Below are 17,838 nucleotides of genomic sequence, written 5' to 3' on the forward strand. Positions count from 1 at the left end.
CCTTGACCCCTGTCGCAGGGATGAGGCCTTGAAAGGAACGGAACTGACATCCAAGCTGGAGCCGGCATTCATGGCGGGCCTCCGATGCGTGCAGCCTTCCATCCGAGCAAAGTTCTTCGAGGTTTGGGAAGTTTTTGCACTTTTTCTACTGTCAGACTTACTTTTCTTACTAACCCACAACCTGGGTCATAGCCGCCTGCGTTGTTAACTATGCCTAGTCCATAACCACTACTTAGTTTTAAAATTTACTGAAAGCGGCACCGTTGCAATTGGTTAAAGGCAATATTTCACGCAATCCTCAGTAAGGTCTTGTCTGCCCTGCAGTTATGTGTGTCCCTCATCCTGTGTGCAATTTAAGCAATGCATTTAAGCAATGGTGGTTTCTTGCGCATTAATATTCGCTCTACCATTAACATGGCAAACGTCAAGAAGGTTGCTAAGACGCTCGGAAAGAGTTCTCGGTAATTTGGGGAGTAAAAAACGTAAAAATTTATTTAGTAGGAAACTCGAGAACAAGAAGACAGGACTGAGCGCAACTCGAAATGCCACGACGTCTTTCCCGAAAAGCGCCGACATCACAGTACCGTTTGCTACAACCTCACTCTTCCCGCACGGCAGGTGTTTGAAGGCAGCCAGCGCCGCCGGCTGCACGACCGCCTGCTGTACATCGTGTGCTCCCAGAACTGGGAGACGATCGGCCCGCACTTCTGGATCAAGCAGTGCCTGGAGCTGGTCCTCAGCACCGCAGTGGCCAACGCTCCGCTGCGGAGCGCCCAGCCAGGGGCGCTGCTGCCAGCCGCCACCGCCGGGCTGCTCCAGGCGGACGCCCTCGACCGGGACACGCTCGCCCTGGCCACGCCCCTCAAGGAGGAGCCGCCGGACACCGAGGTGAGAGGATTCGAGCGTTCCGTTCCCGTGTCAGCGGCCACGCACGAGCCTCCGTCTTGTCGAAACGTCCCACTGGCATCGCTTCAGATTTTCCTAAAAGACGACTCCTCGTCCTAGCGTGCCCGAATTCGTCTCCAAAAGTTTGTCTCAACCCTGTACACCACTCGCCAAATTTGTACGGAGCACGCGAGCTGCGTCTCTTCTCGTGGCATGACATTGTGTTACTTGATGTCCATGTGGCACGGCTGTGTGGCGTCGTTTAGCTTCCTGGAGGAGGCTAAAAGACGGCCGCTTGACGTAGCACTTCAAGATGGTTCGTCGAGCGCTACAACGCGAAACTTTTGCTCGGCTGCCGCTAGGAAAGCACTCTATCTTGAAGTATAGCTCTGTTTCCCTACATTTTCTTGAAACGGCAGTACCTGGAAATTGAGGGGACGTTCATTCTAAAGGCTCATTCACACGGTAGTACTATATTGTTTACGTCTTCTTAAAGCTGATTCGCACATTTACGTTTGAGCGCAATGAACTGCTTTGGAACCGCTCGAAAACGCTTGCAAGGAGGGAATGCAAAGTCGCCTTCTGTCGGACAGTCTCGGAACATTTCCAAGCTGTGTATGACTAGACCGGCAGTCTTCCGGTATTTGCACAGTCAAATCTATGCAGCATATATTGAGAAAGGGCCAGTTATAACATTATCAAAATTATTTCGAGCGCACAGTAAAACAATGAGGCACAAAATTCTCGCACATCGGAAGTGTTCCTGTACTACCCAATAAGACAGCGCCAGTTTGTGCCATTGTCGCGAGCACGAGGGGTCTGCAACACAGTCGGTGGCACTCGAATGCAAACGTGCGAACCGGCCCTAAATGTGCGACCCACGTTGCATCGGGTTTTGCTCTCCGAGCTAGAGGGACCAAGCGTACCTAGGCCGTGCTTTCATCTCGGTCGTACGGGGCAGCCAGTTAATAGTCTCTTTCGTCGACTGTACACCACCGTCTTCTGGCCCGACAGCAACGACCGCTTTGTTGCGCGTGTTCCCCAGGAGGAGATAGAGATAGAGCTGGGCGAGGAGGCCCCCGTGCGGGGGGTCCTGGAGAACTCGTTCCGGGCAGGGTCGGACCCCCGGCAGCAGCTGCAGCAGCTGGTGCAGCGGCAGGCCCGCTTCCTGGAGAGCCTGCGGGAGGTGCGCACGGGGGGCTTCCTGGCGGCCACTGCACAGCTGTGCCACCTGGACACCGCCCTGGCACAGCACCTCTGGGTCGAGCTGCTCCCACGCCTCTGGAAGGTGCTCAGCGACAAGCAGCAGAGCGTGAGTGCCCTTCCCCCTCTGGGCTCCTTCCCCCGATAGCCTCGGTCTCCGAGTTCTACTGTCAAAACCAGTTTAACAAGGTCAATAAAAATCAGAAATAACTCCTCTATATCCACCCTTTGTTATATCAAAACTCCATAAAAATAACGGGCAAAAAAAGAAAAAAAAGGATAACATGGGTTGTTACAGGCACATGTTCATTGGGCCTGCAGAAGGCGTTCGAGGCTTCCCTGCAAGAGTCCTCTGCTAGATCGGAGAACTGCGAGAAGCTCAAATTGAAAACAGATTCTGCGAGCTACATACGGACCGTGTTCACAGCTGCAACGGCCGCGGCGAGGAAGCCGGTGTTGGGCAGCAATCTTTATGTTTATGCGCACTCTTCAAGGATGGCACACCTTAGCTTCAAGGAGATTGGATTCGTCTTCTCGGTTGAGGTGCAAGCGGTGCCGGGGTTCTTCATCGTTGAGTGGCGATGATTTGTTGAATCAGTGCTTGAGCGAAGTTACTTCCGCGCAGAGAGCGATTACACGGAGCAGCGACACTGACACGGAACACAAAGCAAACAAAGAAGGCGCACGGCACTGAGTTTGTGCTCAAGTTTGTGTTCCATCAGTGTAGAAAGCCTAGATTTAAGAGAGGGGGAAACTGCTAAATCAGGGTCACGTGGTTTGTGGGCCGCGCTTGCAAAACGTGCTGCAGCCTGCAAAGAGTCAAAACTCAAAAGTGTTCACCATCTGCAAACGTGTCCGCCTCCCCACTCAGTTCCCTCACCGTGCTGGCCGCACGACAACCAAATGCAGGTGCACTTATGCCAATCTGCCCAGGAGATGTCTGCTACTAAATTGCAAACGCTCATCGTGGTTGGGATGTACACTTCCCTAATTTGACTACCGTAATATCCCGAGTCATCGCCCACCCCCCAACCGCCTGAAATTCTTTAAAAAAATGGGGTGGGCCATGTCTCGGTGGGTGAGCACTAACACTTGAAAAAAAGCGGAAAAAACCGCCTATTTTTCTCTGCGTATCTAGCGCTGATGCACAAGAGATACATCAAACTCAAAACTCGATTTAGTTTCATTGTTTTATAGAAAAAAATGCTCACGAAAGAATATTTTACTATAGCGAAGTCCGATGCTTGCATACGCGCTAGAAACACCATCGATCTGCATATAGCACGAACGTTTGTTCCGTGAAAGAATGTGACCATTATGTTCTCCTAGTTAGTAAAAAAAAAAAAGAAAGAAAAGTCTACAAGAAAATAGAAAAACCGACCAGGCGCAACCCGCGAGCGAGCGAGCGAGCGGACCAAAGAAGCGACCAAGAGCAATGCTGGGAAAGCGGGAAAGCCGGCGGTCGCGTTGGCAAATACTTTGGCGTCGGGCCAAGTCGGGCGCCTTGTCAATTGCAAGCTCTTGCGCAACTTTCTTGTTTGGTGCGTACATACGTGCGTCCGTGCACAGCGGGCTATCAATGCACGGTTGGGACGCTCTGCAAACGTCTGTGTACGACGTTCCAGCAAAGCTTTATTTACGCTTTGGCTTTGCCTAAAATATTGCACAACCGCGGTCGCGACGGGCGGGAAGAAGGAGCGGGTTTGCGGTGACCTTACTTCGGCAGAGACAGACTTAGACCTAACACTCCACGGTTACGTTAACAAACTCTTATTTTGTTATCTCCAGATCGTTTTCTTTTCGCACGGATACACGACCACTTTGGGGTCGCTCACGGAGGAAATGCGTAAACAAAAAGAAGTGTCTTTCCCTCCTTCGTTTTACTTTGTCACGGACGTCCTCCAACTGTAAGGTCCGCGGCCGCGTCATTCGGGTAGGATGAGTGTTCGCGGATCGCAGAGTCCGCGCTGGGGTATTTGAAGGGGTGGGCGATGACTCGATGTTTTTTCGGAAATCGATATTGGCCCAAAAAATGGGGTGGGCGATGGCTCGGGGATGGGCGATGACTCGGGATTTTACGGTAATATTTTTTTTAATTTTGACAAAATTTATTTTTGCTATATCCGCGGAAGCCACTCAATTTCCCTCACTAAAAGTAGACACAAATACATTGAAAAAGTGCAAACATGAATGGAAAACCCTGATCGCTTTGCTGTAGGTGCTATTTCATTATAACCGACTTAATTTTTACCGGCCTTCTGCAGCAGCCTTTTGGGTCTGTTTTTTCCAACAAGAGATTTCGACCCTGCTTAAAGTCTAAGTCTGTATTTCTTAATAAACGAGGGAAGGAGTTTAGATGTTCTTTTGTCGAAATTTGAAAATGTGGGATTTCTATGTTATATCTAGAACATATCCAAATTGCAACATTGCGGTGAAATCATTTGTGTGGATCTTGTTTATGCTTCTATTTTCCTTCCACAAGTTGATATTATATTTGTCTGTTGCCTCGATTGTTACTCTAAATTTCACGCGCTTCTGTTTTTGAAAAGTTAAGATTATATGTAATTCGACCCACACTTCGATTTTTTTTACCAAGATGAAAAGTGGAAATTGTTTGCTGCCATATAAAAAAGATGATTACTATGGCACCATCTACAGAAACAAACCTCTTTGTCTTCCCTTAATTATTAAGTTAGTAGCACTCAGACAGTGTTCTCCTTCGATCTTGAATGGCCACTTCCTTGGCACGTTGCAATATACGTCCGACACGATTGGCATTGACCAAATGCCGAGATGTATTGCGGAACTTGGCGTTCTTGGCTCCCGCAGGTGCTGGCCGGGGAGATTGTGCCCTTCCTGTGCAGCGGCAGCCACGTGGTGCAGAAGGACTGCCACCCAAATGCCATCGGCACCTTCGTGGAGGCACTCTCCCAGTGCACTCCTCCAGTGCCCATCAAGCCTGCCCTGGTCAAGGTCTGTGGGCCCACCTGCTTCTGCCTCGTTCCAAAATGGCACGCTATTCGTGACTTCAGCAAAACGAAAGGCAGCTAGCGGGAAAACACTGAACTAGCCGGAACGGGTTCTTTTGCGATTTTCGCTCATCTCTTGTGGCTTCCTCGATTACATGTGGTTTGCGCGGTCTAACAGTTGTCGACTCTGTCCTAACTGTAGTATCAGCTCGTTATGCAGGTTGTTTTGAACACAATTACGGGAACTGGACATTCCGTGTTTATTAACGTTTATCAGCACCGTGGTAGGACATTAGGCAGTCCTTTCATCGCTTCCTCATAGAAAGCCAAGCCTCCAGATGCTCACTTATGCCAACACATTGCCGCAGGTTGGAAATGTGGAGGATAAAAATCAGGGCAAACCATTCTGACTTCAGTGCTTGCTTGCTGGTGCCCCAGCATTCTGCCATATAGTATAACATTTTTGTTAGCTCGTACAGCTACGTACCTATTGTGTAATTGCGTAATGTCGGTACTGTGGTAATTGAAACTTGTCTTCGACTGGTGCATTAAGCATCTTGTACAGCCCGTGTGTCGAAAGTGGTCCCGGGGTGGCAGCAAACTATGTCGCAGGAACCGGTTGTGTCACGCCATTGGACGTCGCAATTGTGACGGTTGGTCGTGGAAGGTCCGGCAAAAAAGATGTGCAAATGCATAGCATCCCAACTCCTGGCTGTAGAAGCTTCTTTGAACTGTCAAGCTGGAGCTCGGCTGCTGTGCCACCGCCACGGTCGTGGCAGACGACAGCGTGACGTTTGTACAATGTCACTGGGCAGATATTGAGGGACTACGAATAAGGACACAGTAAACACACCAGTCGGAGACTCATCCAGTTGCCGTATCCGTATGCCTCCCGCCCCGGCGTCGTGACTGGCAGCGCCTATAAACAAATACCTTCCGAACCTTTTATTTTTTGTGAGAAGCAACCAGCAATCGCGAACCGTGCCTTGTAAGCTGCGTTCCGCTGCTGTTTGGACTGCCATCAACTTTACCGTCTTGCTCTGCGTAGTACCTGGGCCGATCGCACAACCTGTGGCACCGAGCCTGCCTGCTGCTGGAGCAGGGGGCCCTGGAGCGGGTGTCCAAGGGGGGCAGGGGGGGCCCCGAGGAGCCCGGGGAGTCCCTGGACTGCCTGGCAGAGCTGTACGGCCAGTTGCGGGAGGAGGACCTGTGGGGGGGCCTGTGGCAGCGCAGGGCCCGCCACCCCGAGACGGCCCTGGCCCTGGCCCTGGAGCAGCAGGGCTGCTTTGAGCAGGCCCAGGGGGCCCTTGAGGCCGCCATGGCCAGGGCCCGCCAGGACCACGCCACCCTGCCGGCCTCGCCCCTGCTCCAGAGCGAGTTCCGGCTCTGGGAGGAACACTGGCTCAGGTGGGATACAGGGGACAAAGGGGTCGATGCCCAAACAGATGCGGAGAAGATTTGATCGATTTGGGAAGTGTGTGGCTGGGTGCCAAAGTGCCCTTAGTTTGTACCGACTGACTTGAGCAAGCCGCTTGGTCCCAATCGAAAATACAAATTTTTTTCTTTCGAAATTTCGAGCTGCAAAGCAATTTCTCCCATGAGTAGTCTGGAGTTTTATGGTAATGTGCCTGCAGAGAGCATTACCTTGGTGTAGCTTCCTCGTAGGCATGTGGGGGTAGTGGATTTTGAGTTCGAAGCAAATTCGAAGCAAATAGTTTTTTAGCCAAATATTTTTTAATCGAGTATCAAATAGTGACCATTCTTATATGAAAATTTAGCTGAACTCGTGAAGACTGTTCCCAATTTTCCATGTGCACACTCGTGAGCTCAGTTAATTTTAATACAACTATATTTATGAACAATGGCGTGCAAATGACAAATTTGTTGCAACCATCCTAAATAAGAGGATTTATAAAGCTGCTTGCTTTATGTAAATATTATATTTCAATTTCCAATTTGTTAACAAAAAGAAACATGCACAAATGATGAATTCGGTTTGTCAAGACATCGCTGTCTAAAATACTCTTGCACAATTGCAGCGGGTTTACCCTATCGAGCACGCTTCTTACCGAGCACCTCTGCACTGCAAGCAAGCAATGCCCGCGAGCTACGCAGGTATTGCTTCTCTGCTGTGATCGGTGAGAAGCGCACTTAATAGGGCTAACCCGCCGCGATTGACACTTCGAAAACTATGTACATCGCAGTTTATCTGGAATCAAATATTGAATATCCTATTCAAAACTACTATTCAAAAAGTGAAAGCCGTTTACAACTTCCTGTAACGCCGAATTGGAGCGCAGCTCTTGAGGAGGAGGAGTGAAGGGTATATTCCTTCTCCTCCCTCGTGATCATGCCTGCTAGTCCTCCAACCCTCCTGCTCCCCCTCCCTCTCCTTTACCACCTCCTCGTCCTTCAAGCTCCTCCCCTCCCCTCGCCTCCGCCTGCTCGTCTCTCCTCCCCCCCTCCTCCACCTTCGTACTGCTTTCCTCCTTGCCGCTCAATCCCCCCCCGAACCATACTAGACAATGAGGGGAGGAGGGGGAGGAGGAGGAGGGCAGAGGTCCGGGGGGTCACATGACCTCGAGGGGACGGGATCACATGACCTTGGGCGGGCCGTCACGTGACTTCGGCGGGGGGAGGGGAGTCACCCCCCAGGGTCACGTGACCTTGGCGGGGGAGGAGGGGGGAGGAGGAGGAGCGGAGGGGGAGGGGGAGGAGGAGGAGGGGGAGGGGCGACGCCGACGCCGCACAGGCTGGAAACGGGTCACGTGACCCCCTCCCCCCGAGGTCACGTGACCCGCCCGGACCATACTACACAATGAGGGGAGGAGGAGAAGGAGGGGGAGGAGGAGGAGGGGAGGAGGAGGAGAGGGAGGGGCGCGGTTACGCCGACGCCGACGGCGACGCCAACGGCGACGCCAACGGCGACGCCGCTCAGGCTGGAAACGGGCCCCTAAGAGCTGCGCTCTAAAAATTTGAATATTTGCACGACTACTGTATAGTGTACACTCTTGATGGAGCTAGTCTTCGCGAATTTGCCTCTGGGGGACTTGCTCGGGAAGGCAATGTCTCAGTGGAACACATTTTACCGTAGTCGCTGACAATGAAAATGGCAGGGCATTTCTTTCTGATACCGTGCCATTCTCATTCCGTTGATGATTGTAGAACACATTTGTATGAGGCATGTTTCCTTGGAGTGTGTTGTTGTAGGAACTACTGTTGCATGAGGAGCTTCTTTCTCCCAGGTGTTCCAAGGAGCTAAACCAGTGGGACCTTCTGCTGGACTATGGCAGCTCCAAGAACTGCGCCAACCCCCACCTGGTGCTGGAGAGCGCCTGGCGAGTGCCCAACTGGGCGCTCATGAAGGAGGCCCTGTCACAGGCAAGTGGCTTCCTCCCCCACACACGTGGCTATAGTCACGAGGGACCGCGTGGCAAGGAGATGGGCTTCTGTCACGTGTCTCTTTGTTGTGTCACTCTTTGCTCGTAAGTTTCTGATGCCAGTGCTTGCTTCTACTATTGCACCTTCCATTTCCTTTCTGTTTGATACGGTCTGATTTTTGTCTCGTGCATTTCTCTTGTAGGTGCGACCTTGCCATGGGTGACCTTTTCATTTTTTTTGTACTTGTGGTGCTCTTGCACAAATGGTGTTGCGCAAAGAAAAGCAATTTTGCGAGTTGTGCAGTTAACTCTGAGCGTAGTAGTTATGCGTGCTTTAAGGTACATAGCACACTTTTAGTGAAACAATCTTTGTTTTTGTTTTTTCTTTTTTGAACTTTTTTTTAATTGGAAGATTGTCATCGAAATTGTTAGTGTGGTGGTAAGTGTTCATTTGGGACACAGACGTAAAGTTTGGTCCTTACTAATAACCCCTTCAAAGTAAACTGCAAAGGGCACCGATCACGTGTTTGTACCAAGTATGGTCAATCCAAGTCCACACTGGTTACAGGGCTTTGCAGCAGACTGCAACGTTCTCTAAACCCTTTTGTGCCTCCAGGTTGAGCTGGGCTGCCCCAAGGAGCAGGCATGGCGGGTGAACCTGTACCGGGGCTACATTGCCATCTGCCACCCGGAGGAGCAGCACCTGTCCCTTGTGGAGCGGGTCGTCGAGGTCATCACCAGCCAGTGCATCCGGGAGTGGAGGAGGCTGCCCCACGTTGTCTCCCACGTCCACCTGCCCCTGCTGCAGGTGGGAGAACTCTTATCTACCTTAGAAATCTGCCTTCGAGAAGCTTGTCTTCCTGCTAGCAAAAGGCTATTTCGAATTATAGGCCATATTTACATGATTGCAAGTCGACTCGATTGTAGGCCAACCTCTTTACATTGCGTGTCAAAAAAAGCCAAATAAGTTCTATTTTGCAGCGAACATGGGAGAATGACAGGGTGCCTCTTTTAAACGCCTGGCCTCCGATGGATGCTCTACGCCTTCTGGCGCGCTTCAGCTGCACGTGCTCGCGCACATGCAGCTGAAGCTGAAGCTGAAGCAGACCCAAGCATTATCCAAATTAAGAAGTCTGCACTAGAGGCGGGACAACCAATGCTCTTCCCTGTCGTTCCCACTCTGTCTTTCATCCGTACTAGTGCTGTCATTCCCGTCGTCGTCACCGCTAGGTTCCCAAAACTCATAGTCAGCGTTGCTTAACGAAATCTCGTGCTTTGCAAACAACCGTGTCAACTACATCCTCCGTGCTTGCTCTGTGACAGCGTCGTGCTTCGTGGGTAGGGATTGATTGTGCGCTTCTGCGATGTATGTTGCAAGCTTGGCCAACTCTGAAAAGCGTCCGGACGTATCCAAATTTTGGCTTGCAGAAACCTCTTCTTTTGCCGTCGCTGTTAAACTGTCCTGTGCCGTTGCAGACGCCACTGGTGTACCAATTTCTCTGGTGGGTCAAACTGGCATTTAGCGGCGCAGTTGTTGCTTGCTTTTGGACGAAGAATGGTCGTTATTGAGTTTCAAAAACCTAAACTATAGCGGATTACGTGTGTCAGTACAGAGAAACACAGTTGGCAGTCCAGCCCAATCTTGGCACTCAATCAAACAATGTGCGAACACGCATTGTGCAAAAACAAGCAGCAGGGAGTGAGGCTGTTCCAGCAGCTGTTCTGGCAGTTCCGGCGTGGCTCTTGCACCAAGTGCCGCTAACCCCAGGACTCAAGTGCGCCGCAGTGCCTTGCGGTGTATTGCGCGCCATTCAGCAACGTGCATTCAGGCTGATTTGCAAATTGCGATCACCATGGTGATCAGTGGCGTACCAACTTGTTTTTGAGTGAAGGGGCAAACCAGACACCCCCCCCAGTGCCGGAATGAGGTGCCCTTGGTATTCCTTGGTCGCCGGCAGCCAGTGTTAGCCCTGCCCAGTGGCGGCTGTTTCAGTTTCAGGGGACACAAAACGCATGCCTTGCCCCCCCACTCTGAGAACTGGGGGGGCGAGCGCCCCCCATGCCCCCTTGGTTGGTACGCCCATGATGATGATGATGATACTCATGCAGATTAAAAAGAAATAGTACTTGTAAAACGAGCTCACAGAATGCTTATATGCGATAGCTACAACCGGCTGAACGGATAACAGGTCGAGGTGTTTTTGATATTGCGATTGTTTTGTCTTTGTGGGGCAGTGGGATGCTCTGGTTCCGAATATAAATCAACCTCCCAAGCTCAGATTTTCAAGAATTAAAAAAAAAAAAAAAAATTGGGAGTCCTTCTTCTCTTTGAAGGTGGATGACCAGCCAAGCTGTTTAGCACACGACGCAGACCTGCCCCGAGAAGCCGGAGGAAACTAGACACGCGCGATGGGACCCTGGCGGAAAGTAGGCATGTATGATGGGACCGCCACCCAGGGAGAGCGGAAGGAAAGGAAACTAGGCATGGAAGCGCTTGGAGCAACGACAAAGAGGTGCAAGCGTAGACATGGCCGACGCGGGTCGCACAGCGGCAAATCTTGGAGAAACCTTTATTATCTACCTGAGAGTCTACTGATCTTAGAAATGGTGCCTATTGATAACTCATCTACAGAATAGACCTATTGCTATGTTACCCAAGCATCAAGGCGAATGCACGAATTGGTGTTCCACACACCGCATGTGCCGGCGTCTTCAGCAGTAACTGTATGAAAGCAAAAGCCTAAAACAAATGGCATCTTGCATCTGCGTTCATCAACACTTTATCTTGGTTATTTACTTCGAAATTTTTATACAGGGAAGGCATGCATGTGCGGCGCATAGAACACCATTCCCTGCATTCTCCTTGAAGCTTTGGTAATTTAGCAATTTTCGTGTGCATGACCAAAAACTCTATGCTCGCACCGCCCTCTCTATGTCATTGTTCCAAGCGCTTTTGTGCCTAGTTTCCTTTCCTTCTAGTCTCCCGGGGTGGCGGTCCCGTCGCGTGTGTCTAGTTTCCTCCAGCTCCTCGGGGAGGGTCTGTGTCGTGTGCTAAACAGCTTCGCTGGTCGGTATAACCTTCACAGAGTGGAATGGCTCCCAATTTTTTTTTGCATGTTACTTTAATGAAATCCAGATATAATGAAGGTGCGGATATAGCGAAGTGATTTCCGATTCTTGTTGACTTCGTTATAACCGTCTGGACAGTATACTCTGCTCCACCCTGTGGTAGACAGTAGAGGATGCTACGAGCCATCAGGCCCGTAGCACTGAATTGGCTGGGGCAGCTCGTAGAATCCGCTGCAGTTCATTATAAAGAAAAAAGTGTACCGTGCGTCATTTGCACTCATTCTTCTGTACACGAGATGCTAGACGCAGTCACTTAATTGTGCGAGGAGCTCCGGCAGCATACTGCGTTGAGATGACATGGAGCACTGTCTTTACTAGATTCCAATGCGAATCCCAATTTTATACCCAAGGGTGCTGATCCTAACATTCCCCCAATTTTAGTTTCATGCCCAATTCTGATGTGCAGGCAGTTTTTTATCTATATTTTTCTCAAGACAGGTTATGTTAGAATCGGAAAGTATAGTATGATAATCGTGTTTCTGGCACCGTGATTTTTCTGCCGCTGCACGCATTTTGTTGTGTCGACACCCGGAAATGCTGGGGCCAAATACGTTTAGAAGAAAGGAAACATAATTGCGTGTTAAGACTTAGTTGGGCTTTTTTTTTCTTTCACGTATGACAGGCGGCACAGCAAATAATGGAGCTGCAGGAGGCAGCCCAGATCCACCAGGGGCTGCTCCCGGCCAACGCCGGCCGCAACACGAGCCTGTACGACATGCGGGCCATTGTCAAGACCTGGCGCAACCGCCTGCCCGTGCTCAGCGATGACCTCTCCCACTGGAGCGATGTCTTCACCTGGCGGCAACACCACTACCAGGCACGCCTCCCTCTCTCCATTCTGCCTCCAAATGCTTTAACCTTGTGCTTACGACCGTGGGCGGAGGACGAGGAGTACCGTATTTACTCGCAGAATGAACGCACTTTTTTTCCCGAAAAATCGATGCAAAGTTAGGGGGGGGCGTTCATTACGCGAAGTAAAAATTCTGTGTCCGTACTCGCATAATGAACGGACCTTTTATCCTGAAAAATCAAAGTAACTTCTTATCTCTTTGCGCGCGGCGCCCGACCCCGTAACCAAACTAAGCTGTACAAGAAAAAAAAAAAACTCCTTTTTTTTCTTTTAATTCCTTGTTTTTTTTTTGTTTGTTTTTTTTGCCGCCTTTCGCAAGCTGTCTTGTTTACTTAGGCGTTGCTTAGGCGAGGGCTCTCGGCTTATCTTCCTTATCTCCTTGCGCGCGACGCACGACCCCCCCGTAACCAAACTGCGCTGTGCAAAAAGAAAAAAAGCTCATCCTTTTCTTTTTTTTTTCTCAGTTCCGTGGTTTTCTTCTTTTTTTTTGCCGCCTTTCGCAAGCTGTTTCGTTCGCTTAGAGGACTTCTTCGCTTCTCTTTCTTACCTCCTTGCGCGCGACCCCCCCTAACCAAACTGCGCTGTGCAAAAAAAATAAGAAAAAAAAACTCCTTTGTTTTTGTTTTTACTTAGTTCCGTGATATTTTTTTTTTTCTTTTTGCCGCCTTTCGCAAGCTGTTTCGTTCGCTTAGAGCGCTTCTCTTTCTTACCTCCTTGCGCGCGGCGGCGCGCGAACCCAAAGTCCAGACTGCGCTGTGCAAAAAAAAAAAAAAAAAAAGCTCCTTTCCATGTTCTTTTTTCTTGCTTCCGTTGGATCTTTTCGAATATTTTTAACGCCTTTTGCAAGGCGTTTTGGTCGCCTACGCTGTCCATGCATTCGCGACCTCGCTGCTCCAGGATAGAAAAGTGCGTTCATTTCGCGCGCGTGGGGGGGGGGGGGAGGGGGTCGAAGTTTCGACATCAGAGTTGGGGTTGCGTTTATTACGCGAGTGAAAAAAAAAAAGTCGAAATTTTGAGAGCCGACTTGGGGGGTGCGTTCATTACGCGAGTGCGTTCATTGTGCGAGTAAATACGGTATTATGTCTGTACGAACGGGGGAGGTTGGCGTGGAGTGTAAGCTGCATGTTGGAGGTCTAGAGTCGCACTCTGGCTAGTGATATTTGAAATGACATGGTGCAAACGACTTCATTTTTGTGGACCCAATATTTTCGGACATTTTGCAAAGTGTGGGACTGGAGAATATTTCACGGGACAAAATTTTGCGATTTGGAGTGATATTCTATTAGTTACCATGGATGAAATATCAGTGTGGTCAGTTTTTGGCAATATTTTTTAATAAGTTGCGAAATTAGCAATAGTTGGATGTGAAGGCCGAAAAAGGGGGCTTTGAGGGAGGTGGGGGGGGGACGGGGCTATTGTTCCACCCTACCCACTCCTAGGGGCAGTAATACCACACCAGAAACGTGTGCGAAATTTAAGTTAGCTTCTGTTAGTAGGCAATTTTGCATTAAAACCTTGGTTGACCTTAGGGAGTCTCTATTGGGATAAGCCGTTCAATGGTCAATTAGTAAGCAGTGATTGACAGTGTCTTGCAATCAACAGGCCATTGTGAACCACTACGACTCGACCCCCGGGCCGGGGCCGGAGCCCCAGGCCAACCAGGCGATGCTTGGCGTGCACGCCTCGGCCCAGTCCATCATCCACTACGGCAAGGTGGCACGGAAGCATGGACTCACCAACGTTTGCCTTGACTCACTCAGCCGGTAAGCTGCATGCTCCTCACCTTCTTGACACACTTTGCCAACTCATTCACCTTTCAGAGAGGCTCGTTCTTTCTAACGTAGTGTTGTACGAATATTGGAATGTTTGTATAGTAGTATGCTATTCGACATTGGCTTCAAGATGAACTGCGACATTTATGTTTTTCCAAGTGTTGATCGCGGCAAGTTGGCCCCGTTTAGCACAGTTCTTACCGAGCACAGGTGCACTGTGAGGAGGCAACACCCGCGGAGCTCGCTCCCGCAAGTGTTACCTCCCCGCAGTGCCCCAATGCTCGGTAAGAAGCGTGCTCAACAGGGCTAGCCCGCCATGCATGCTGCAGTAGTGAAAAACTTAGAGTAACTCTTCAATATTCCAGGAGCTTTCAAACTTTTTACTGCGAAGCTGTTAAAGGCTAGGTTCCCCAGGATCGTGTCCGTGTATGTCGACACAAACCTACCTGGACAGCTACCGCCATCTATAAACGACAACGGCAAGCACACAACCAGTATGGTTTCCGCCGTCGCTCGTAGATGGCGGCAACCTTTCTAGCTATAATAGAAGACTGGATAGTTGAGCGCGTTGGTGGGAATTCATCGTAGGAAACAGCGCAAAAAACAGACGATGACGAAGAAGAAGCACACAATGTATAGTGTACAGCTCCGCTGGTCTTCCTTCTTCACGAGAGTGAAAAGGCTGAACGTTTTCTGTTCCGAGGGAACCCCAGCAAGCCTCAAAAAGTCCGAAGGAACCTGCCCCCCCCCCCCCCCCCCCTCCCTGGTTGCCAGCTGTAAATACTGGGCAATAAACACATTTAGATAGTGAACAAGAGTTTATTGCACTGACAGAATAAGACAAAATGGAGGACTGCACAAAGATAAAGAAGGCAGAGGGATTAACCTGGGGCATAATGTAAGATATGTATATATAGCAGGGTTGGCCAGGCTGACCCGACCTAAGAGCCGCAAACGAAATCACGAAACTTCTAAGAGCCGCGGAAAGGGGGGGGGGTCAAACTTAAACTTTGTTCAGTCTGACTGTACTACGTATGGGGTCACAGGCTGCACGACTGTACGTATGGGGTATAAGGCTGCCAAACCGCGAGCCGTGCTTTATTCTGAAATCCTTTCTTTTTTTTTTTCCTCGAGAAACGCAGAAAGGGGCGGGGGAGGGGAGGGGGGGGGGGGGGGGGTCCCCAAGCGCGAGCCGCACTTGGACCAGCAAAGAGCCGCACTTGGACCAGCAAAGAGCCGCATGCGGCTCGCGAGCCGCGGTTTGGCCACCCCTGATATATAGTATACATATCAGTGCGAAGGGTGCAGTTGCGTTGTCCGCAACACCAACTCGATCCGTGGCTCAGTCCGTGGAAGGCTAAACTAGTGGAGGGCGGGTACTGTAATTTGGGTGCTTGTGGAACCCATGAGACCGGTTCATAAAACCCCTGTGTTCCGCGGAACCCATTTTGAGAACCCCTGCGATATTCAATTAGAAAATATTCGGCCAAAGCCACTATTCGCTTTGAACTCAAAATCAACTATTCGCACATGCCTATTCGAATGATGAATGAGTCTCTCCAAGGGGGTGAACAAGTTAGAACTCATTCATCCTTGCAATATGTTGCAGTCTTGCCGCTGTTTGCCGTTTTCAGCTTCTGTCTCTTGCAACATCGAACATTGAATGGGGGAGTTTGTAGAAGTCAGTTCACGGTTTTAGTATGCTATAAAGTCACTACAGTTTAATACCACTTGAACAAACTGTTGTTTTGTCGATGTTGTAGTTGGCAATGTAGGGTGCCCGTCGTCGATATTGCCAAAGCCTTAAAGGAGCTGTGCAACAGTTTCGGTGCTTTCCTTAAATAATTTGGGAGTTGCTGTCTCGATTTTTCTGAAGTAAAGAACAAAAAACCGCTTTTGCCTGCATGTCCTAGTTTTTATTTTAAAAATGGACAAAGATTGAGGTTTTCGGCACCTCTCAACTCCTTCACCATATTCCGAGTCACGTGCACTGTGACGTCAATGGGGGACGCGCGGGGTTTTGGTGGAGCTCTCTCTCTAGAGCCATCAGTGAGCAGCGAGAACTCACCCACTCGCGACCGCATGACCACGTGCTTTTCTAGGCCACTGTTGCAGCGTGATCAACATGACGAAAGGAGGAAAGTCTCATCCGGGTCTGGCCATCCCCGTCAGGCTTTGTCCCCGTCCTCCTCCGGCTTCTGGCGGCTGTTCGCAGTAGCAGATAGAGCTGACAGTTTTGTTGACTTCGGATAGATGGCGCCACTAAAACTCCATATAATAAAAGTTTTGTCGATGGTACCAGGATTTTGACGCATTTATATTTATGTTGGAAGGACAAGATTTATAGAAAAATTACCTTTTATCGAGTAAATAGTTGCACAACTTCCTATATTTTTACAAGTCCCCCATTGATGCCATGCCGCATGGTTCTCATGGCCGCTGCTCGCGGCTGCAGGCCGGGAAGTATTTTGATTTTTGCCTCGCGATTACGCGGCAGAATCACAGCATTTCGAAGGAAGATGTGTTTTCTGTCCTTTGTGACAAGATAGAAATGTCAAAAGTAGAGGATGCAAATTCTTTCAACTATAACAATAAAATCGTTGCACAGCTCTTTTAAATAAAAATATCACTTGTTGCCTGCTAAAATTGAACTTGTGTTTGCTGCGTGTGAAGCGAGTGCGTTTCCACTGAGCCACGCCACAGCGTCAATAACCCATCCTAAACTTGGGGTTTTTTTAGTACCAAATGCCCCCCGCACGGTCTCTCTGAGATGAAAAGTAGACTATAAAAAAATTAGACGTTTACAATTTTCTGTAACGTTGAATTAGAGTGCAGGGTACCCTTCGTGACGGTAACCCTCGTAACCCTCGTGACGTCATTATGGGAAACGTCCCATAATGCAACGCGCGGTTATGCCGATGGCGACGGCGACGGCAACGTCGCTCAAGCCGGGAACGGGCGCCTAAGAGTTGTGACTTCTACGACGACCTCAAGGACAACTTCTGGGACAACGCCTACAGAAATTCAGCCTTTCTACTCTGGTAAAAACCAGAGTGGAAAGGCTGAAAATGTTGCCGCCATCTACGAACGACAGCAGCAACCAGACAACCAGCAAGCCGGTTGTCTGGTTACCGCCGTCGCTCATAGATGGCGGTAGGTGTTTGGAGTTTTGTGTCAACATTTGTTTGTTTACGGACACGACACTGGAGAAACTAACCCTTACAGCTCCGCTGTACCTAGCCATAAACAGCTTCGCTGTAAAAAGGCAATGGGAACAAAACAGATGTTTATTTTGTTCCAAACGCTTCGGTTCACGTACTCCACTGCCGGTGCGTGAACGCGACGCCAATGCCAAACGACTTCGCCGTGACCTGTTGCAGCTGTTACTGTAATTGTACTGTGGATGAACACAGGATTACTAAATTTTTTCTTGTCTTTGAAGCTTGTTCATGTAGTATTTCACTGTTACTGAAAGTATTTGTTAGTGTAATTACTTGTAATCACATTCACCACATACTTTCAAAGGCACAGTGAAATTTTAGTAACTATAGCTTAGTTAATAGTTATGCTTTTGAAGTAACTTGTCACTTAGTGAACTTAAGGCTTTTTTTTTTTTTTCAAGGTTATTTTAATGAATACACGAAATCACG

At 49.6% G+C, this 17,838-nt stretch overlaps 1 protein-coding gene across 1 annotated transcript in view; it reads left to right on the forward strand.

The window, feature by feature from the left end:
• Positions 1-17,838, forward strand: part of LOC8034764 (transformation/transcription domain-associated protein) — a 127,152-nt gene that overhangs the window by 64,918 nt on the left and 44,396 nt on the right. Inside the window, exons 48-56 of the mRNA XM_040207274.3 lie at positions 19-121; positions 619-888; positions 1,931-2,197; positions 4,918-5,061; positions 6,106-6,464; positions 8,303-8,438; positions 9,054-9,245; positions 12,189-12,383; positions 14,019-14,179. Coding sequence (XP_040063208.2) covers positions 19-121; positions 619-888; positions 1,931-2,197; positions 4,918-5,061; positions 6,106-6,464; positions 8,303-8,438; positions 9,054-9,245; positions 12,189-12,383; positions 14,019-14,179 — 1,827 coding nt within the window. The remainder of the gene's footprint in view (positions 1-18; positions 122-618; positions 889-1,930; positions 2,198-4,917; positions 5,062-6,105; positions 6,465-8,302; positions 8,439-9,053; positions 9,246-12,188; positions 12,384-14,018; positions 14,180-17,838) is intronic.

The sequence above is a fragment of the Ixodes scapularis genome, unplaced genomic scaffold (assembly GCF_016920785.2).
Source record: "Ixodes scapularis isolate PalLabHiFi unplaced genomic scaffold, ASM1692078v2 PGA_scaffold5__190_contigs__length_132052651, whole genome shotgun sequence".
NCBI classification, from domain to species: Eukaryota; Metazoa; Arthropoda; class Arachnida; order Ixodida; family Ixodidae; genus Ixodes; species Ixodes scapularis.